The sequence below is a fragment of the Quercus suber genome, unplaced genomic scaffold (genome assembly GCF_002906115.3).
Source record: "Quercus suber isolate HL8 unplaced genomic scaffold, Cork oak 2.0 scaffold_446, whole genome shotgun sequence".
NCBI lineage: Eukaryota > Viridiplantae > Streptophyta > Magnoliopsida > Fagales > Fagaceae > Quercus > Quercus suber.
Genome location: NW_027069897.1, coordinates 349,285 through 372,239, shown reverse-complemented (window position 1 = coordinate 372,239; position 22,955 = coordinate 349,285). Strand labels below are relative to the sequence as shown.

The window sequence follows — 22,955 nt, the reverse complement described above, 5'->3', positions numbered from 1 at the left end:
GACCCGAGTTGATTATTAAAAGTTCAAGATTATTCTTTTTTTTTTCTTTTTTTCTTTTTTTTGAATATGAGCTGAGCTCAAGTTTATAACCAAACAAGATTTTATGTTTTAGCTTGTCGATCAAGTTCAAGCTTGTTCATGAGCTACTTGATTAACTTATTTTTTTTTCTAATATATTGTGAAACCATGGTTAAAATGTTTTACCTCTTCACAATTCTATGTGTTTTTACTATGAATAGATTGTTTATATCATCAATAAGTTACAAATAATAATTTAATATTATATAAACCTATTAACAAACTTATACAATCCAATTTCAAGTTTATATAAATATATTTCTAGACAAGTATCATATGGTATTATATATAATTAAATCACGCCCTCATGTTCACTAGCTTGTTCACAAAAAATCTAATATGTTTGAGCTTAACTCATTTAATAATTAATCTTAAACTTAAGGCTTGAACCTAATTTGTTTTCTAAATAAGCGAATATAAAAAAGTTTTTTCTGAATCGAGCTCAAATTGTTCATAAATAGTTTGATTCATTTATAGCCTTACCCAAGACTCCAAATATATTTGGAGCCAAATTTTTTTCACTACATAATCAACAAAAAGTAATTCAAATATTCATTTATTATAATATTGAAATCAACCAATCATATTTATCAAGTGTTTTAAAGGAAAATGTTAAGGTGAAGTTTTCAACATAGCCGATCGACTTTTTATAGGCAAAAAAAGAGTCAAACTTTAACTTTTGCTATTTTTCTTGCTTTCCAACATAAATCCGTTTTATTCTCATCAATGATGACTTTAAGAGTTAACATACTCTATAGTAAATTTTGTAACACATTTAGAATTTCCATTACCAATTAAGCATCCTAATTCTTGCCATTCAATTTCTCACAGTTAATTTTCCATTATTTTATAAGAATTGCTGTGTCTACAATATTTTCAAAAATAATTTTACAACAAATCTTAAGTGATAGATTGTTATTGGCGGTTACTAGTAGACTAAAAAGTAATATTAGTGTGGATTTTAGTTAGCTCAACTAGTAAAGTCTCTAATAGTTGAATAAAAGATCTATGATTCAATCTCGCTTACACCAAAAACCAATTGATATCTTGATTTGATGATAAAGATTTATCATCAAGAACGGGCGTCATATGATGAAGCTCACGAGTACAAATCTTCTATCTCACTTTTCTTACTCCACTCTATACTTCACTAATAAAAACTTGTCACATGTTCACCTAATTAATTAAATATTATCATAATTAATAATAATAGTATTAATAAGTCAATAATGATAGTCTATAATTAATTATGTGAACATGTGACAATTATTTATTGGTGGAGTATAGAGCGAAGTAGGAAAAGTAGGACAGAAGATTTGAACTTCTCAACTAAAGGTAATATTAGTGATGAGTTCAATTTAGAATTAATAACAACAAACCATATATAATTGGTTAAAGGTGTGCTGAAAATCTCATGAACTTATCACTTCTCTTATTTTATTATGTCTTTCACACTCTTTCTTACCAAGTTAACACGTTTATGTTCCTAATTTTGTGTTTTTTGAAAAGAGAGTGCCAAAAACCGAAAGGTGAAAAAGAGCCTAACTGCGCCACAGTGACCGTTAGCTAAGCTAACCGGCGCCAAATATATTCTCGTTGGTGCTATCCCCCACACACATACACACTCTCTCTCTCTCTCTCTCTCTCTCTGTCTCTGTCTCTCTCTCTTTGATCCTTCCCTTAAAAACCAAAGAAACCCAATATTTAAAACTCAAAGACATTGATCCTCGTAGACTATCTTTGGTCTTGCAGAGTTTCAACTCTCTCTCTCTCTCTCTTCCCAAGCCACTTCAATTCCCCCTATAACTTCAATTGATTCTTTAGCTTTTTCTTTCATGGAGAACGGCTTCTCTTCTCCTCGGAGCGAATCCTTTCCGGCCGGTCTCCGCGTTCTCGTTGTTGATGATGATCCAACATGGCTCAAAATTCTTGAAAAGATGCTCAAGAAGTGTGCTTATGATGGTACTGCTTGCTTTTGTTACTTTTTTTTTTCTCTCATGTCTTGAAAAGATATTCTCAGCGTTTGAGTTTGCTTTTGTTGTTTTGTTGATTTTTATGGTTTCTTTTGCTAATTCTTGTTGTTTACGAGGTGGGTTTCTCAAATTATGTGTTAGTTCCAGTATAGTGGCTTCTGGGTATGTTCTATTCTATGTTTTCTTCATGGGTTTAATTTTAAGTATTAGAATTGCATGTAAAGTTCATCACTTTATGTTTTATATGTAGGTGTTAAGGCTGTGAAATCTTGAAAATGAAATAGAAGGGGAGAGATTAAGGATATTTTTATTTATTTATTCATTTATTTTGTGACTTTCATGTTGTTGCTTGAGGCTTTTAATGTGAAAATTGTTAGTTTCATGGATGAAAATTGATAATCGAATTGATCTGGGTTAATTAAAGGGTATATGTTGAGAACCTCAATTAACATGAGTCACACCAAAACCGAGACATGGATGGAACTGCATAAGTTAAGACTTCTATTTACTGCACTGTAGTCCCAACTTTAAAAATGGTAGTTCTGAATAAAGCTGTAATAAAGAAAAATTTTCTGTTAGTAATTGAATTATGAGATAGTATTTTTACATTAATTTTGAACACTTATATCTGAGGAAGAGAAAACCATTTTTTTTTTTAATTTTATAATTTGTTTGTTACAAAAGGCTTCTTAAAGGTGGTGAATTAGGGGTAACAAGGGCTTTCTTTGGTGCCTATGCTATGATACTTGTGTAGTTCTTATCTATACTAGTTGTGATGCAAAAGGCCTTTTTTCCAAGAGCAATAAACAGGCATAATTAGATTCCACCTTGTTGTATTCAAATATTTGTGATGATAAGGATAGAATTGGGAATTTGTTTCCAACAGAATTTAGATTTTTGAATTATGAAAATTTATTTTTAAGTGATGCTACTTATAAAAGAACTGTCTGGCTAGGGCAGTTAAATGATAGAAGCTTCTTGTAGATCTGGAGTTGGGCTAAATAACTAGACCTTGGGTGGGCTCGTTATCTTGAGTAATTTAAGCTTGGGAGCACAAATATATGTGTATGTATATGTGTGCCTATTCAGTTTTACTCAATTGACTTACCTCTTGTGAGGCTGATAATCAAAGGACCAGCATTTAAACTTTTTGAGTCTAGTGCACTGCTCAGCTCATCACTGAAGAGGGCAATAATTTGAAGATAAGATTTGAAGCTTGACTTGAAAAGTCACAATTGAGCTAAACCAGATTTCTTGAGTAGGCTTTCGAAAATTTGATGCACACAAGGTGCAGGCTTAATAACTTAATGATAATAATAACAAAAAACTTAAGACAAGTCTGATAAGTGATGTAATTGCAGCGGGGTCTGATGAAGAATTTCTTAATTTAATGGATTACTTGTGTGTTCTGAAATGCTAATTGTCATTTGTAGCATTAATTGAATAATGTTCATCGGATCATGCATGTAATGCTAGGCTAATGAACGATATTTGTTGATAAAGAAGATTCTTGAGCTCAATTGTACCTACTCTAATCAAACTTGAACATGGCTACTTGAAATCTGTCAAGTTTGAATTATTTCAGCTTGTTTTGGATAACTTCTTTTGAGCAGTAGGGTTGGCTTCATGAATGTGGGCTCCCAATATTCATTCTCTTTAGAGACCATCTTTCTATCAGTAAACATGCCTTCAGATATTTTCAAAATTGCAGTGAACTTTCATATTGGCTTTTAAGCCTATTCATAGTTCATTTTTTTTCCTATTCTGTTTTCTCTTTTATATCCACTAGTGCTGTTGAAAACTTTTATTGATGATTGAAACTTCTCATATGACCTTCAAAGTTGTTACCATCTCTTTTGTGTTTCAAATAACCAATAGTATTGATTACTTTTCCTAGTCATGTCACACTAAATTTAGGGAAGTCTTTCCAGTATCTCATTCCTATTTGTATGATTTTCCTGATTCAATCAGCATGTCTTTTGCTGCCATTCACTTTAATGCTGTGGAAACTATGTCTTATCTGGTTTCTTATTTATGACAAGAAAAAGAAGATAGCAAAGTCTTTTTATTTGCAATGAAATGTTTGATCCAAAAAATTGAAACATATTTTTAGACTTGATTGAATAAAGATGCATTTGTTATTTATGTTCTTGCTACGTTGAAACTTTTTTGAATGACTTCTGCTCACTAATATACTCTGTTGATCAATCATCTCTACCATGACAGCAAAAATTTGAAACTATTCTCACTTATCTTTGTAATTTTTATATTTCAGTGACTACATGTCATTTAGCACGTGAGGCTCTGAACCTTCTTCGGGAGAGGAAGGATGGCTATGACATCGTAATCAGCGATGTTAACATGCCTGACATGGACGGTTTCAAACTTCTTGAGCATGTTGGACTGGAAATGGATCTTCCAGTGATTAGTCAGTTCTCTGTTACTAATATACGAAATTTTTACTAACATGCTAAAATTCCCATCGATTTTTAATTCACATCCACTGGAATCCTTGCTTCTGACAAGTTGCATTTTGTGAACCTGCACAGTGATGTCTGTAGACGGCGAAACGAGCAAGGTCATGAAAGGAGTTCAGCACGGCGCATGTGATTATCTCCTCAAGCCGATAAGAATGAAGGAACTCCGCAATATATGGCAGCATGTTTTCAGAAAGAAGATACATGAAATCAGGGATATCGAACATGAAAACATAGACATTATTCAAATGTCTAGAAATGGATCAGATTTGTCTGATGATGGGCAAATGTATTGTGGGGAAGATTACAACTCTAAAAAACGAAAAGATTTCGACAAGAATGATGACAAGGATTTCGGTGATCATTCTACAAAGAAACATAGAGTAGTTTGGTCGGTTGATCTTCACCAGAAATTTGTCAAAGCTGTGAACCAGATTGGGTTTGATAGTAAGTACAGTATAAACTTCTACTCGTAGAGTTTCTTTATGAGATGTGCTTCTAAAACTAAACATATATGTCGGATTCTTACTATTATTGTCTTTAATCAAAAATATCATTCACACCCTTTTAGTGGGAGGCACCATTAATTTGGTCCCTTAACTATCAAAATTTGCAATTTACATTCTCGCAGTATGACGACGATGTCAGTGTGACCCTTGCATCAGGATCTGTCAATACTGTTCCATTAAGTGCCCCAAAAAGACTTTTTATTTTTATTTTTTCAGAAGAAAATAATTTTAAAAGGAGAAAAATAATAAAAAATTGGGGAATCAATTTTTTTAAGGGAATGAAGTGGTTGCCCATTGGCAACAATACTGATCACAAGTTGCATTTGACTCTCCACTACATTCCTTCAGCTTAGATTGATCACTCCATTTATTTCAATTTCCAGTAACAGTTTGATCTCATGAGACCCATAAGGCTTCTCCAACACTGGGTCCACATTCAGATTGATGGCAGTTAAGGATTTGTGGAAGGAAGCAGCAACCTGCTTCATCAATCCTAGCAATGGGTTCCTGCAAACCTGTTTTCAAATCCACTTCGAACATAGCTTTTGAGTTTCCTTATAATTTGAATAATATTTGAGTATTGATCTCTCAAAATTAGACCCATAAAATTGAATCACAATTTTACTTTTTTGTAAATATTTATTTTTCCTATTTTCCTACTGAAAATTGGAGTCCTTTTTGGATGGGTTAACAGTGAGATTGTGACGGATCCTGATGGAAGGGTCATATTGACATTAATATCACGTTCGAGGGTGTAAATTGCAAGTTTTAATAGTCAAGAGACCAAATTGGTGGTGCCCCCATACTAAAGGGTGTAAAGGGTTTTTTTTTTTCCTCGTCTTCATGTGGTCCTCAATCATATAGCTGTCATCTTTATATAGTTGTCATCTTTATTTTGCTTCAACAGAACCATGACATATAGTGTCTTTTTGGCAGAAGTTGGCCCCAAAAAGATACTCGACCTGATGAATGTGCAATGGTTGACTAGGGAAAATGTTGCTAGTCACTTACAGGTAGATCCCCTCACCCTTTCAGTCTTTGTCTTTGACACTTTCTAAAAGTCATTATCAAGTAGGCTTTTTACAACCTATTGCTTTTCCTTTATGGTAGTATAGTTTCCAAGGAACATTGCAATTACAAAATCAAGTAAATACTTGGCTCATTAATGATGTATTTGATGACTATTTTTTTTTATCCCACTGTTGGTAAGATCGCACCCAATCTTGTTTTTGGAATTTATACAAATATATGTATAAAAAATTAATTTCATCATATTTCCATCCGTATTTTATGTGCCTTTTTGACTTTACATATGCTGATATCTCGAGTGAACTTCTATCCAATTCATCACAAGCAATTCTTAGTCTATTCTTAATATTACTCCGGCTTTTACAACCTCCCACCTACAACAATATTCAATTGTACAACTAGAGCCACACTATTTAATCAAAGACTAAGCACAGCTTATTAGAAAATAGTCGAGATGAGCGAGAAAAGTTCTCTGTAATGATCAATCTGTTTGAATATCATGGTGATTCTCATTGAGGAAATTTTTATTTTTCCAGAAGTACCGCCTCTACTTGAGTAGGTTACAAAAGGAAAATGATTTAAAAGCTTCTTTTGGTGGCATAAAGCATTCAGATTTTCCTCCGAAGGATCCTGCAGCAAGTTATGGACATCAGAGTTCAATCAGCTTGAACCAAAATGATGTTGCAAATGGTTACCAGTTTTGTGGCAGTAACTTCATTGCTCAGGATGCTGATACCAAAAATCATGAAGGTGATCTCAAAATTGTTTCAGAGATGACAGAGATCAAAAGAACGTTGACCGCTGATGTTAGTGATCCGCAGAAGGCGAGGAGTTCAAAGAGCTTCGGTCATTCTTTTGCACCACTGGAAACCGAAGCAAGCTATCCAGCATTTGATTCTACCAACCCACCGGAGTTCTCTTGGAGAGAAAATACTGAAACTCAAGTCAAGAAAGAACTTAAGCCACATCTTCAGTTGGAGGATGGCTACAGTCAGTTACCACCACATGGTCCACAGCATCAGATCCAGATGAATCAATTACAGTCAGATCCAGAAGATACTTCTGTACTTTCTTTGACAGGAAGAGACATAAGTGGCTCTATGGAAATTAAGCCTTTGTTCACTGAGTTCAAAAGCAAGCATGTGAGCCATGTCAGTCCAACGGAAAGTGCAATTGACACATTTCCCGTTCAAACCAAGAGCCAATTAATAAATCATCAATCTTTTGAGCCCATTTCCACTGTGATTTCAAGCACGAAACCACAGGGCTTCAATCTGAGCATTACTGACTTAGAGTCTAGCCAAAGTAACCTGACATCGGCAAGTGACCCAAATTTTGCACCAATCAATGAGGACTTAACCGTCTGGCTTCAAGGTGATTATTATAGTAGGAATTTTGGACAGAGTATAGATTTTATTGACTACGATGATCCAGGCTTCCTGGCCGAAGTTCCATTCTACTTGTATGACCCACTTACTGCTGACTTCCAGTGTCCTATCGACTCAACAACAGAATGTCCAATTGTTGATCAAGGTCTATTTATAGCTTGACCGTGCTCTGCAGCTCTGCACCTTCTTGCAGGGAGAGAGGTTTGGGATATTATTTCCTGACCACTTTGGACTTGGATGTTTTAATTTGTATAATAGGAGCGTTTTCAAACTTTTAGCATAATAAGTTTGCTTGTCGAAGTTCAGTTCTTGACATGGGACATGCATTAGAGTGTTTTGTGTGTTTGTAGAAAACAATCCAAGCCTACGGGCCTATCATGTGCACAAAAGTCATTTTCCTTCACAAATTCTCTGAACCCCAAAAAACAAAAACAAAAAAGAAAAAAAAGAAAAGAAAAAAGAAAGAGCTCTCATCTGTACAAAAATGATCAGTTGTGCCCTTCTAGTAAGCTGATTTGAATTTTTGATCCTAAAAATGACATCACTTTTGGTATCTAATTTCTGCTACTTGACTAATCACACCAGTCTATAGCTGGTATTGCAGGATGCAGATTTGTCCCATCCTGGCAAAAGATTATCTTATGAGATCAGTTTATACCGCGCCTCCGTCACAATATATGGATCCCACAGGTGTGTGGAGCCTACCAAATGTGAGGGAGTGCTGCATTTGATAGTCACAAGATACTTTCTTCATCTTGGCATGCCATATCAGAAAGCTGGAATCTGCAACTGCCAAGCAGCCCTTCCTTATCCCCCCAAATGATTCTGAGAATTCAGTTAGGTTTTTAGCTTTTCGTCTTAATATAAGCTTAAATGTTTCACTCACAATTTGTACCTTAGTTCAAGGTAAAGCATTAAGAAATAGTATAAACTAGGATCAACTGTACATGCTACCAACACAAATAAGCACAAAGCCAGTCTCATTACAAATATGCTTGCTATTCCACTGCCAGTGCTTATCCTATGAAGCACAGGTGCGTTTTTGGATTCAGGTATGAATGCAAGTGCGCGGGACTCAGCAATTTTTGAAAAAGTAAAGTGTAGGTGTAGCAAGGTGTGACAATTAAAAAATTATTAAAAATATTTTTATTTATATTTTTTATATATTTTTACCATTAAAATATTCTTAAAAAACACATTATATGTCCTTAGTTCACAAAGCAAAGAAAGAAGGCAAGAAACACAAAACAAAAAAGAAAACACAAAAGAAGCAAAAAATATTCAAAATAAAATTGAGGAATGACAGATTTAGGATGTTTGAGCCTTATTCAAAGCCGATTTCGGCATGTTTTGGCTGTTTCAGTTAGTTTCAGCTGTTGGCCGATTAGACCCAATTCTAGCCGAATCAGCCCGGTTTGACTCGAATCGGCGCGAATCTGTTAAAAAAAGAACTCAGACGTGACACTGACGTGCAGGCAGCGGCGTTGCTCGCACATCGCTATGATGGGCCACGTCAAACAAGAGTGCGGCACCCATTTTGCCGCATCCATGTATCATAGTGCTTGTCTCCTACACGTTTACAAAGAAAAAAGTACTGGAAAAACTGCTACAAAATTTCACTTATCATTGATTTTACTAGAAGCTCTCAACACAAAATACTAACTTTGCATTGATATCCTCCCTCAAGTGAATCCCCTTTCACTTATCACTCTCTCCATACTACGTAATTACAAGGATAGGTCCGGGTTGTCAGGATGTCCAATAATATGCTTATATGAAACAGTCTGCTCTCTTCTTTTGATACTTAATGCTGAACATTTGGAGAAGCATTCTCGTGTGCATTCTTCTTAGGTAGTGAAGTGACTGAACAGGTTGTGGTTCTATCAAATTTTTCTGTAACACGCTTAGAGTTACCATTTCTGACTAGAGGTATTCGAGGAGGCCGAGAGCTTGAATCCTGGATTGGGCTGGGAACTGGCTTTCTTCTGAGATTTGGTGATCGAGGCTGTGTCAATGAGATCTGCAAAATGTGAATGATCAGTATATTTTTCTTTCAGCAACTCTGATTGGATAAGCATCTAACCAACACTCAGAAAAACAGCCACAAACTCGGCTTCTCTGCCTGGAAGAGAAGGGGGAGGAGAAACAAATACTACAAGAAAAGATAATTAAAAAGAAAAAAAAAAAGAAAAGGTAACAATACTTGAGGGTGTCTACAGAGAATCAGGCTCCTCTCCACTCACTAGCAAGCAGCAACAAATAACATATAAAGGCAAACATACACTTTACACCCTATTAACTTTGATCAATTGTCATTTTAGTCCACTAAGTTTAAAAATTCTCATTTCAGTCCATATTAACTTTGAACAATTGTCATTTTAGTCCACTAAATTTATAAATTCTTTTTTTTTTTTTTTTTTTGGGGGGGGTTTAAATATATTAATAAAATAATCTTACATTATTTTTTTAATGTTAAAAATGAGAAATAATGTCATTTTAAGGAAGTTAACAAAAACCTTTTAACTGCAATGGATGGAAGGACTTACGTGACTTTGTTATAGGATGAACTAAAATGACAATTTATCAAAGTTATAAGATATGAAGCGTGTTTTTGCCACAAAAACAAAGAAGAGTTATTGAACTGACAAAGTAGCAACCATCAGAACTGAAATAAAAGGCTGGAACAAAACATCATGAAATTACTTCTTTTTTTTGCAGTGCTAAGTACCTGTACATATAAACTCATAGCAGAGCCTATCCAAATTACTTCAAAGGCATTTACTGCATATACATATGTAATGCATGTTTTAACCCAAAATTCTGCATCATAGAGAGTCAAGTTAAGAAGCTACAAGTACCTTCTTTGGGGATTGCTCAGTGATTGTGATCTATGATTTAAATCTTCATTCAGTTTGGTTTTAAAATCAGTACTCTGTCGCAAATTTTTGATGTCAAAGTGTGATTTCTCCTGCACAAAAGTTTAAAAGGAAAGAAGGTTTTAAATGAGCTCACCATGCAAGTGATATGATTTGTGCAATCACTTCACATCACTATAGTATTGGGAAACATACACAACCCTGAAGTTATGTGTTATAGCAGATCAACTGGGCAACTCATGCAATAACCCTTGAACCAATTCACATTGTTGGACCCCTCAATACATTTCTGCATTTTGTTATTCGCCTAAAAAAGCCAGTTATAGAGTTGCATTTTTTATTTATTTATTTATTTATTTTCCGCATGGGATTCCATATCACCTACTCAAAGCTATAGTAAGGCAATGAGATCAACCTTAGGCCTGGTTTGTGGCTGCACTTTTTCTGCCTCCTTGGCATTTATTTTGTCTTCCAACTTCTGAAAGAACTGTCATAAATAATAGCAAAAAGATTTGTAAGTAATGACACAATTTTAAATCATAACATATAATAAGAAGTAAAAAACAAGAACTATTGGATCTAATCTTGCCTCTTTGCGTTTTGCTGCTCTTTCTTCACTCCTGAAAGTAAACGGAGAGGATATAGTAGGAGTTCGTGCTTTAAATCCACTTGCATTTGATGGTTTTGAGCAGCTGTTACACAAACATTTTATGAGAATTTTCTCTAAGTTTCCAAATGAAAATGTTACAGAGCCTGGTAAAATATATTTTACACCCAATCATGCATCTACCTCACCTAAACAACCACCCTTTGCTTCTCTTCTCTCTCTCTCTAACACACACACACACACACAAGTGATAAGATTCCACTCTTGTCAAAATCTAAGGGAACTATTTGGCTATTTGCTCAAAAAATTATTGAAATAAATTGGCTAAATATAACAGTGCTTTATTTTTTATAGAAGTAATTAACAGTTCTCTATATGCATTCTAGAGATCAATGAAGTTAAGTAAATAGATCCTGAAGAGCAAGAGTAGCAAAAGCAGGATCAATTTAGGTGGTAATCCAGTGTCTATACAAAAGGTGAACCATTAAGGTGATAAACAGGAAAACTCCTTACTCCATAAAGAGAGAGTGCTCTTTCCCATCCTCTGTTATTCCTCCTGAAATTGACTTGTTAAGTAGTGTTCTAGCCCTGAAATTGATATTCATGTCAGTGTAAGGGATAGTTCTTTTGTATGCACGCATCAAAAGCACAGATGGAAAAGGAACCATTTGAGATATTGCAAGGACATTCAGAAGGCAAAGTACCTTCGATCTTCTGGCTGGAGCTTTACTGAAGGTTGCTTAATTAACTTATTTACAGATGCCTGCAGTGCACAAAAGAACTCCTCAGTCATGTTAACAGATCTTTACTAGTAAAAATAATACTCAGATGTGTACTTTTGTGGGTGTGTGTACAAGTGGAACAAGGTGAATGGCAGATAGATTAAACAAACGCAAGTAACAGAAGTAAATACCCTAGTCGAAGTTCGTTCAGGAGTTGAACTGTCTTGGGATGTGTCAAACAAGTTTTCATCACTTCTTGCACTTCCCACCTCTTGAAAAACAGGAGTTGTTTTACTTGTTTTGCCAGTACGAGATTCAAAATTGATTGACATGTGAAGTGATTTTACAGTTAATCTCTTTTTGTCAACTAGATCTCCTGCTGTCCTCTCACAATCTGCCACACTATTAATTCTGTTTCTAAGTGGCATAGAAATCATTCCTTGGGAAGGAGAGACTGGGAGCTTGGAAGCTCGAGTTAATCGCTTCAAAGAACAATTCGCTTGTCTTTTCTTGCTTGGTGAAGCAGGAATCTCCTTACTGGGAGCTACCTGCAGTAAGATAGTGAAAGAGAGCAGTATTAGGCACATTTAATTTACTAAAAACAAGTAAAATAGGCATAACTGAACAACCTTATTGAGTTTCTTCTCTTCTTGGGTGGTCACAATCTTGTGTTGGTCTTCAATTTGGTCTATATTTTCAACCAGAGCAGAATCCTCCACATCAACACCTTCTACCATTACAGGCTCAGCTGCTTCCACCTTTGTAGTTTCCAATTCTTCAACATTAGGATTACATACATTCATTTCAGCAGAATAACATATTGCAGTATTAGGAGCATCTTCCACATGTGGTTCATCAACAGCCTTGCGGCTGTCTGCTTCCACCAACTCTGAATCCATGAAAGAGTCATTATGATGTTTGTCACTAGTTTCTGACTCAGAAACATTATGAGCCGCTGCATTTGCTTCCTCAATCAATGCTGCCGCTCTTTCTGCAGCTTTTTTCTTGTAATGAGCTTCAAAATAAGCTTTCTTCTGTGCAACAGAACCTGGCTTGGAAAACTTCTCAGCTTCCTCTAAATAACGATTGTGAGAGAAGGTTGACCATTTTTCCCAGGCCAAGGATTCTGACATATACCTTCCAAACGAGATTGATTCTCCAAGACATCGAATGGGGTCAGTCTGCAATTAAAATTAATTACTCATATGTCCTAAAATAAATTAGAAATACATGAAAGTACAAATTAAACTTTGATTATTTAGTTAAAATAAAAAAAAGGTAGATACCCATGACATTTAAACCCCATCAATTACTTGCTCCTCTCTGTGATGCAGAACAATAGAAGCTCAAGATTTTTCCAGAAAGAAGCCATGAAATGCTAATTATAAATTAAAAGATAAGGAAGAAAAATGATGTATAATTATATATTACACCAAGGGCCTATCAAAATTCAAAAGCTTCATTGATGGAAATGTGTGCAAAACAGGAAAGAAAAAAATTTTAGGCAAAAACATCCATGATAATTTGGGAGCCCAAAAGAGAAACATAAATTTCCCATTTGGTTCCCTCATTTTATTTAAAGAAAAGGGCGAAAAAAACTGCTTATTGCTTAATAGTGGCTTCCTTGATTAAACATCTGGAAGCACTTTCTCTCCAATTCTCTCTCACTCTTCCAAGAACCAAACAAGAAGTTATGAACCAAACAAAAAAGGCATAAACCGTCTAAGCAATAACAGCACGCAGTGTGTGGTAGTTAAATGAAAGAAACGAAACAAGTACAACAGCCATATTAATCTCAACCCGTTACAAGATTCCCATGTCCTGTCATTTTCCCACGTTTTCTCAGGATCCAAACAGACCATAACAAAAAAAGACAAAAGCAGTTACATTAAAATACAAAACCCATCAAGAATTTCTAGAAAATACAAGAAACCCATTAACCAAACACTAACTTAGAATCCAAAAACCAAAAAGAAAGAAACTTTGAAGAATGTTTGGAAAACTGACCTCTTTAGCTTCTCTTGAACCATCTGAAGGAGGGTGAGAGAACGATCTCCTAAGACACGCTGAATCCCCCATGTCCTTGCACACTAAACCAACAAAAATGCCACACCAATAAAGTTCAAAGAAATACAACAACAAAAGCGTTTTAGTCTTTCTCAACAAGAAAAGCTTTAGTCTTTATGTAAACCCTTGAAGCCTTGAAGGCTTTAAATTTGAATCACAGGCTCTCCCGGGTCCATTTCATGTTGCAGAGAAAATGGAGGTTTTATTTTATTTTATTTTATTTTTTATTTAAGTAAAGGAAGTGTTTTTTGGTTGGCCTTTGAAACTAATTTTTATTTTTGATCTTCTAAAAAAGTACTATTCTTTTTGACGTTTAGGATTTTAGTTGGGCCACATGGGTAGGGATTTTAAAGCTTCTCCAACGTCTAGTTCCTTTTTTTACGTATACAAGTCAAGGTTTTTTTTTTTTTTTTGGATAGAATATACAAGTCAAGGTTGTGAATGAGGTGTGTGAATTTTATAGATTGGATTAATCTCTCTATAATACTTTATTGGGTTACTTAATTAAGCCAAAAGTTGGACCGTTATTATTATTTCTGATTTGGGTTAATATTTGAATTTGAACAACAACCAAGGTAAGATAATAGAGGAAGACAACTCTAATTCCAATTATAGAGACATTGCAACGTCTTTTGTCTCCAACGGATACAAGTGAGGGGAGGGGCGATGTCTCTTCAACACGTGTGGGGCTTGACAAGGGATCCAGGAAATACGACTTATGCAAGGCTGTTCTTCTGACTTTGAGAGCGCTTCTCTTTTTCATCCTTCTTTTTCTTTTTTGTGTGTGTGTGTGTTTTTTTTTCCTGTTCTTGTTTTGGGCTTTTTCCCTTTTCTTTTTTCCTTCCTTTTCTTGTTTTCTTGGAGCATAGGAAAGGAAAATTCATGACCTATCACAAAGATCATACCACTAAGGGTAAATTTAGTTCAGCTTTTTCAAACTATACTTTTTGAATAAGTGACGATTTTAAAAATTGCGGTATGAAACTAAACTTTTTTAAAAAGCAGAGTGTTTGATAAAAACTATCAAAAAGTGCTTTTTGAAAAAGCTAATTTTTTTGCTAACACTTATAAAAATGGTAGTTTGAGTTGTAAATTACAAAAAATGACAAGATATATACAAAGAAAATTCTTTGTTTTAATTACCTCTCTTAATGTAAGTTATGGACACAATATTTTAGCAAAAATTTTACAATAAAGTCTATATGATAAGTTGTTAATGGTAGGGGAAAAAAATTGTGTCACTAGTAGATTTAGATGAGAACCAATAACAACTTACTATGTAAACTTTATTATGAAATTGTTATAAAAATATTCTGTCAATAGCACTATTTTTTTCCTAAAGAAAAATAGTACTAATCTAAAAAGTTTAGAGATATAATAAAATGTCACAATATTTTCACAATACTCTCTGTTTTTAGTTGTGATCAATCCTACTCTATTATTTTATTATTTTATTTTGACATACGAAAGATTTGACAACTTAACTGTTGTGAAAATTTGTTATTTTAACACAATTGAAATTTTTATTTAGTAAATTTCCTTACATGATGTACATGTGTCCCATCACTACCTTTATTTATTTATTTTTTCCTTCACTTTTTTCTCATCCACCGGTTTCTTCCCCCATTCACATCAAATATCTTTTCTTTTCCTCCACTCACCATCTTGTCTCTTCTTCAGGTCTTCTTCCTCACCCAAAATACAGTTCTTCTTCTTCACCCAAAAGACAAGAAGAAAGAAATATATTACACCCAAAAAAAAGAGAGTAGAAGAAGCTGCAACTACAAAAGAAGAATCTCACAGTAGAAGAAGAAGCTCGCAGCAGTAGTGGGTTTATGGGTTTATGTTGGAATTGAAATTTGCACATTTGATTTAGAATTTTGCAGTTTGTTTGGTTGGTTAGAAGTTAGGGAAAAGGAAAAGAAAGAAGAACCACTACTACATGCACGGTGCGATTCTTCTTTTGGGCTTCTTGCAATTGACGAGGAGGGAGCATAAAGTGTAGAGAAATTCTTCTCCTACATGACGGTATTTTTTTATTTTTTATTTTATAGAGATCTTAGTAAAATTGGGATTTCAAAATAAAAATAAGGGTAGTTTAGGGATAATGCTAAAAATGACCAACGGTAACATTTCAAACTTATTTGCGTTTTTAGCAAAGTAGCTCCAAGGTCTAATATGAAAACGCGATAGTCCTTGCCATGTATTACTAGTGGGTTCCATTGCCACTATTCAAAGACCAACATAAATTTGCTAAGTGCCACTGAAGCAGAAACATCAAACGCATACAAGAGAGCCAATTACACGTCGACACATGTTGGCAATGACACAAGCAATCTAATTAAGTGCTGACATGCGTCATCTTGAAAATTAAGACATTTTAGCCAATCAAATGATGTTTTGTGTCTTGGAGACAAAATCTTAAGGTTCCTCCACTTAGATCATGACATGTGTCACTAATCAAATTTAGCCACGTGTCACTTAAACTTCTCCACACTCCTATAAATATGAGCTTTCTTAAGGCATTTTAGACACCAAGAAGCATTTAGAAAGCATAGAAGCTTAGTAGGAACCAAGCCTCAAATCCTCTAAGAACTTTAAGAACTTCATATGAAGAACATTTGAAAAAAAAAATCCAAATCATCTTTCTAAATCTTAAAGTTCATTGGAATCAAACTCAAAAGCCTCAAGAAGTTTCAAGAAATTATTAATTGGTGAAGCTCTATAGATTCAAGCCTCCAAATCTTTGAAAAACTTCCACCATAAACCTTCAAAGACAAAGAGCACATGAAGAACACAAAGAGCACACAAAGAACATGAATAACGTGAAGAACAGAGAATTTTTAACAAGTTCATAACTAGAGATCTATTGTAATTTGTTCAAAAGATCTTCGATCCATTCTTCAACCAAATTGAAAGATATTTGGTGTTCGAATCAGGATTACATTTCTACAATTCTTGAATTAATAATTCTTTCAAAGTGATTGAACCAGATGATCACTTTTTGGTAATTACAAAGAACTGTACAACTTATTCATTAATACAAATTCACATTATGCAAAACACTCCTCTCTCATTATGCATTGCACCATTTCCATCCAATACAACCCTAAACACCAAGAATTTAAAAAAAAAAAAAAAACACTCAAAACACATCATAATTCACCTTCATACACTACAACTACCAAAGTTTTTAGAAATTTCTCATTCAAACCATCAGCCCTCCCTCCTAGCAAACATTTTCAAAGGTATTGCTAGATCATACAATCAACAAAACCTAAAGGTGTTAAGTTGACATTCCACCAAATCAATACTTAAGGCGATAAAAGCACAATTCCCTCACTTAGAGTATGTTTGGTTGGGATCATTTTGGGGGGGGATAGAAAAGGGAGAGTGAAAAAATTGAGAGAAAATGGATGGGTGAGTTATTTGGTTGGGAAGGGAGGTGGAGAGAAAAATGGTGGGGCTTGATTATTTTCTCTCTAGCCCGCCAAAACTTAAGACTATGTTTGGTTTTAGCATAACTTAAAACTCTAACCCATATCTCAACTCCTATTCTCTTATTTTTCTCATTACTCTCTCCCAACTATGTTTGACTCAAAAACTTAGGTGTAGTTTTTAGCTAAAAGACTCATCTTTAACTTAAAATGTGAAGCCCACGAGCTAAAAGTGGGCAGAATGGTTGTAATCCTTAACCCGCGTGTTCTTTTCTCTCTCTCTCTCTCTCCCCCCCCCCCCCAACTCTCTTTCATTTTTCTGTCTCTCACACTACATTTTCTCTTTCAATTCTCTCTTCTCCACTCATTAGAACAAAGAACAATAACAACCCAAAAGTCTCCATCTCTGTCCTCCTCGGCAAATTCAAGTGACTACCCTAGATTGGTACGGTCTCTCTCTCTCTCTCTGTCTCTCTCTCTCTCTCTCTCTCTCTCTCTCTCTCTCGGTTGTTGCTTTTGGATCTACCCATTTAGTTAGATCTTATGTTTGATCTGTATTTGTCTTCATTTTGCTCTTTCTTCAAGTAGTTTTTTTTTGCATCCAATCGTTTCATTAACGGGTTTGCTGATTATGGGTTTGTTGATTTTGGGTTTGAGACATTGATTTATGGGGAGAAGATTGTGATGAGACTTTAGATTTCTAGTGTTAGTAGGCGAAGAAGAAGAATGAAGACTTCAGAGCAAGATGAATTATTGAATCTATTAGATGAGTATGAATAATCATAGTTGAGAGATTATTTCAATCTCTATCCAGACACTTAAAGGATGTTATTGCTATGGCAAAGCAAAATAGAAACAAAAAAAGAGAGATCAATGCCTGAAGGAAAAGGATGTCACTGCACATTTCTAGACCCATATTAAGCTTATTGAGATGTTGTGATTGCTATTCATCTTTAGGTTCTTGTAAAAAAATAAAAACATAATAAGAAAAAAAGAAAGAAAGAAAAAAACGTAAGGAGAAAAAGGAGTCGTTGGGAGCAAAGTAATTGTTGTGGTTTGACTCAATGAGACAAGTCATTACCATGGGTCACACACAATTGCTCAAATTTACAAGTATGCCACCAAATCTCAGTTTCCATAACTTGAAAACTCCAAAAAGTTGTTATTAATTTCCATAACTCTAACTCAATTTTTTGAGCTTTGAGTTATGGAAATTGAGAACAAAAATTGAACTAAACAAATTTTCTTAAGGTGAGGCCCACAGATAAAGAGAATTGAATGATGAAAATTGAGTTTTGAGTTAGAGTTTTAGTTAAACCAATCACCCCCTAATCTCCCCAAATTGGGGTGAAAATGGGGTGGCATGCTGCTAGGTAATTTTGGACGAAATTGTCCTTCCCCACCAAGTTCATTTTTTTTTTCACCTTTTTGCCTTTTATCTTCCTTGTGTTTTTTGTGTGTTGCTTCTATTCTTATTCTGTGTTTGGATCCATTGGCTTGTTCTTTTATTTTTTTTTTCAAATGAAATGTCCATACACAATTTTTTTTAAATAAAAAAAAATGTGTTACTTCTTGTTTTATTTAATAAGGACATAATCATAAAGTTATACCAACTATATTTTCCATCCTATCATTTTTCTATTCAACCAAACAAATGAGTTTTTTATCTTTCCACTTTTCTATCCTCCCAATCAGACACATATGAGAGAAAACTAAATCTCTTATATCCTCCTGCTTTTCCACCATTTCCTTGTTTTCTATCCTCCCACTTTTTCACCCCTCCAACAAAACAAATCCTTATGGTTAGGTGGATTTTAAAGAGAATAGATAAGATAGGAGAGAAAAGGGGAGAGAAAATGTTTTTTGGGATGTTTGATTGAGTGGATTTTAAAGAGGAAAAATTAGTGGGGCTCAAGTGTTTTTTCCCCAGGCCTATCAAAATTCTATCTCTCGAATTTGAGGATAAAATAAAGAGTAGAAGAGTAGTTGTAGTCTTCTTCTATTTTTTTTTCTTCTAGGCCTGATACACTACTCTTCTTTTTCTTTTTGGTCCTTTTTTGGTTTGGTGTTTAGATCTTTTTGGGGCGTTTTGCTCTTCTTTCTTCTTCTTCTTCTTCTTCTTCTTCATTTTTTTTTTTTTTTTAACTAGGCATGATTTTTCTTTTTAATAAACTTGAGTGAATTTATTATTATTTTTTTGATTGGTTGTTTGCCTTTTTTTTTTTTTATTTAATTGGGCACCATTTTTAATAAAGGTATATAAGTAAATTTATACAAATTTTTATATTCTATCCTCCCATTTTTCTTCTTAACCAAATAAAATTTTTTTACATCCATTTACTTTTCCACCCCCACAACCAAACAAAAAAGTTTTACAACCCTCTACTTTTCCACCCCCTCAACCAAACACAAATTAAGAAAACTAATGGCCAGTTTGGTTAGCTGAAAAAAGAGCAATATTTTTTTTTCATTTTCAATTTTCTGTGAAACTCACCACTAAAAAACTTGTTTAGTTTTAGTATTTGTACTTAGTTTTTATTTTCACTATCCTAAAAGTTGAATTTGAATACAAAAAATAAAAACAACTTTTTAGCATTTTCATTTTCTATGAATATGAATGTAGTGACACATTTGTAAATATTATGAAAATACAAAATTACTTTTTTTGAGTGATGAGTGTGTGTAAGTGAGAAAAATTACTTAAAAAAAAAAAAAACCAAATTAGGATATTATGTATTTTATACTCAAATTATGTATTCAAAACAACTTATCAAATATTACCAAATGTAAAAATAAATAATTTTTTCTATATTCAAATTCAAGATTTGAATATAAAATAAAGAAAATGAAAAGTGAATGCACCACTTTTTGAAACCAAATAAGCTCTAAAATCTCTTCTATTATCTTACTTTTTCATCTCCCTCCCATTTTCTACTCTCCCATTTTTCTATCCCCCAACTAAAGAGATCCTTAGGTGAGAAGGTTGTGAATTGACTTAAAAGGAAGGAGCACTCATTCTTAATAGTAATTTACCACTAGTCCTTTATGTGAGGCAATGCATACAGATATAGCCCTAAACGGCTAAACCTCTTTTAGTTTTCTACATGATATAAACATGCCACGTTTTGATGGAATAGGTTGGATAATTAGTGAATATTCTCTTAAAATAAAGCTACAATATGATGAAATATGACATGTTATTATTATATTTAATAAGCACACATGCTCAAATCTGAGCGTGGTATGATGATTTGTGATTACTGTTTATGACAAATACGATGAACATATAATTCTTTTTTTGATTTTTTTTTTTTTTTTGGATGAATGATGAGCATATAATTCTAGTTATGATTGTCAAAACTATTTTGATAGTATGGTCATGGTATGATGATGGCATGATATGTATTGTATGTTTGAATATTCATAACATGATATGACTATTAAATCTTTTAAGACCGACTTTTAGCTTAAGTAAAATTAGTGCCTAACACCTTTCAATTTTGTAATCTTGCTTTTAACTTTGATTTTGGGCTCTGGATTAGCTAATTATCCATCTAAGTTCATATTTTGCCCACCATGTTTATAGAATTAGGAATTCTTATGATGAACTAATTGGGCAGAGAAAAGCTCTTTATATGTATTTGGAGTTTGTATTTAATGAGTTAAGATTTACAAGTCTCTTGATTATTAATTTTTTTGAAACTTTCTTATACGTTGTCTGTGAATATAAAGGCAGAACAAGTAAGTCTTTGTCTTTCATGCGTAATTATTTTTTCTATTTTTTTTTTTTAAATTTCTAATTCGCTTAATTTTTATTATTATTTTTAATTACATTCTCAGTATCAAGGTTTCCGTAATCTCAAAATTGCCTCCATGATTACTAAAGAAATTAGATATTGCAGCCTGTCAAGTTATGTTGTTTGGCATGATAGATGCCACAATCATGCAAACTTGCTCACATTACCTTAATCTTGTTTTAATTAGGAGACCGAAGATTAAACAGAATGTTCAAGAAGAAGTCCATTGAACACTCTGGAAGCCTCAAGCGTCTGTGATAAAGGGCCAGTGTTTGTTGTCATGTTGTGAAATGTAGATTTCACAATGTCTTCAGAATCTACCTTCTACTATTACATGATAAAGAAATTCAATCATATTCGCATGGGCCCTTGAGGAAAAATATAGACTACTAGAAACTAAGGTTACACACACACTCACAATTGCTTTGCAGACCTTCGCATGAAGTCATAAACAAAAAATGGCATCCAAAAACATAGCTAAATAAATCCAAAATGAAGTAAATACACCTCAAATTTGCAAATGATTCTCTTTACGCCTATAACTTTGAAAGACATTTGCTAGGAATAGTTAAAAATTCATTAAAAAAAAAAAAACAGAAAAAACATACATTTACTCTAGCACACAAATTTTCATTCAACATTGATGTCCAAAACTTTGCCAGGGCTGCTAGCCTTAGGAATAGTTATATACAAAACCCCATCTTTCACCTCTGCCTTAATTTTCTCAAACTGAATATTATCTGGCAAAGCAATCCTACAGCTATACTTGCCATAGCTCTTAGCAGACCACTCCCCTTCTTCTTCCTTATTATCCTGACCTTCCTTTTTGAGCACCTTCTCAGCCTTCAAAACCAGCATCTTCTCCTCCACCCAGACCTTCACATCTTCCTTTGCCATACCAGGCATGTCAAACCTCATCTTGTACTCACTCTCACCCTCTTTGATCTCCCATGGTGTCCTTCCCCTACTGTACCCTCTTCCCTCACTAGGCACCGGGGATGCCCACCCACTAGAGTAGGCAAATGGGTCCTCCATCATTCTTTCCATCGTCTCCATCATCTGCTGCACTGTCCTTGCTGATGGAAATCGATCCCACAACCCTGCATATGTACACACAAATTAAAATATTAAAAAAAAATAAATAAATAAACAATAAATCAGTACCCAACAATTATAGTACTAAGTTCATGAAAGATTAAGATTAGCTGGGCTAATACCAAGAATACGTGCAAAATTCAAATCCCTCCACCCCAATTACTAAATATAAAATAAATAAATAAAGTAATAAACCAACAATGGCTAATAGATTTAGCCACAAAGTGTAATTTTTAGCTGTTTTTTGTTTTTTTAATGTTTCGTCTAAACTTATGTATTTTGACATGTTATGTCACTCCTTTCCCTTACATCTTGTGTTATACATAGTTGTATGTAGAAGATCTTTCTATGATAGTAATATTTCCCAGTACCTACATCGAAAAGAAAAAAGAAAAAAAAGAAGGTAACTAAACTAAAATTGAGTTTGGATATAGTTACCTATGGGTGCAACAGGCGCAACTCGGTTCTTGGGGTTAGGTTGCTGGAGCTTGCTGTTGGCTCTCTGCAAGTGGTCAAGATTGTCTTTGGTCTCCCCTGCCATGGCCCTGATGCTGTTTTGGCTTAAACCTCTGCCGCCAATTGGTTTGAAAAAGTGGGGGAGTGTTGAACATAGAGGCTTATAAGAATTGCTGGCTCTTCCACATGGCAGAGGCAAAGAGAGGCTCAAATTTGAAACAGCTTGGGACATGATTTTACTTCCTTTTTTATTATCCTGATGATGAAATGGTTAGGGTGTTTGAGGTTGTTGGTAATAGTCTAGTAGATGTGTGGCAAAGATTTTGATGAGAACAGGAGTTTGGGGGACCAAATATTTAAAGGGAAGTGATGAGGTTTCTGGAAAGTACATTGCCACATTGGGAGAGTAGTGTAGAAGATTTTGGTTTCTCGAGAAATCCAGAA

At 34.2% G+C, this 22,955-nt stretch overlaps 3 protein-coding genes across 3 annotated transcripts; 1 reads left to right on the top strand and 2 right to left on the bottom strand.

Annotated features, from left to right (window-relative positions):
* The first annotated feature begins 1,691 nt into the window (after window positions 1-1,691).
* Window positions 1,692-7,861, top strand: LOC112034212 (two-component response regulator ARR11). Its single transcript, XM_024067015.2, has 5 exons — window positions 1,692-2,040; window positions 4,327-4,479; window positions 4,601-4,975; window positions 5,974-6,050; window positions 6,603-7,861. Exons 1-5 carry the CDS (start codon window positions 1,914-1,916, stop codon window positions 7,614-7,616), a joined length of 1,746 nt encoding a protein of 581 aa, XP_023922783.1. The 5' UTR covers window positions 1,692-1,913; the 3' UTR covers window positions 7,617-7,861.
* Window positions 7,862-8,721: 860 nt separating this feature from the next.
* LOC112034213 (protein WVD2-like 7) lies at window positions 8,722-14,121 on the bottom strand. The gene is made up of 8 exons (XM_065762192.1): window positions 13,667-14,121; window positions 12,289-12,840; window positions 11,851-12,207; window positions 11,642-11,700; window positions 11,451-11,525; window positions 10,920-11,022; window positions 10,746-10,817; window positions 8,722-9,474 (listed from the first exon to the last, which is right to left on the bottom strand). Exons 1-8 carry the CDS (start codon window positions 13,736-13,738, stop codon window positions 9,259-9,261), a joined length of 1,506 nt encoding a protein of 501 aa, XP_065618264.1. The 5' UTR covers window positions 13,739-14,121; the 3' UTR covers window positions 8,722-9,258.
* A 7,298-nt stretch (window positions 14,122-21,419) lies between these two features.
* Window positions 21,420-22,955, bottom strand: LOC112034214 (small heat shock protein, chloroplastic). Its single transcript, XM_024067017.2, has 2 exons — window positions 22,494-22,955; window positions 21,420-22,060 (listed from the first exon to the last, which is right to left on the bottom strand). The coding sequence occupies exons 1-2, from the start codon at window positions 22,741-22,743 to the stop codon at window positions 21,591-21,593; spliced, it is 720 nt and encodes a 239-aa protein (XP_023922785.1). The 5' UTR covers window positions 22,744-22,955; the 3' UTR covers window positions 21,420-21,590.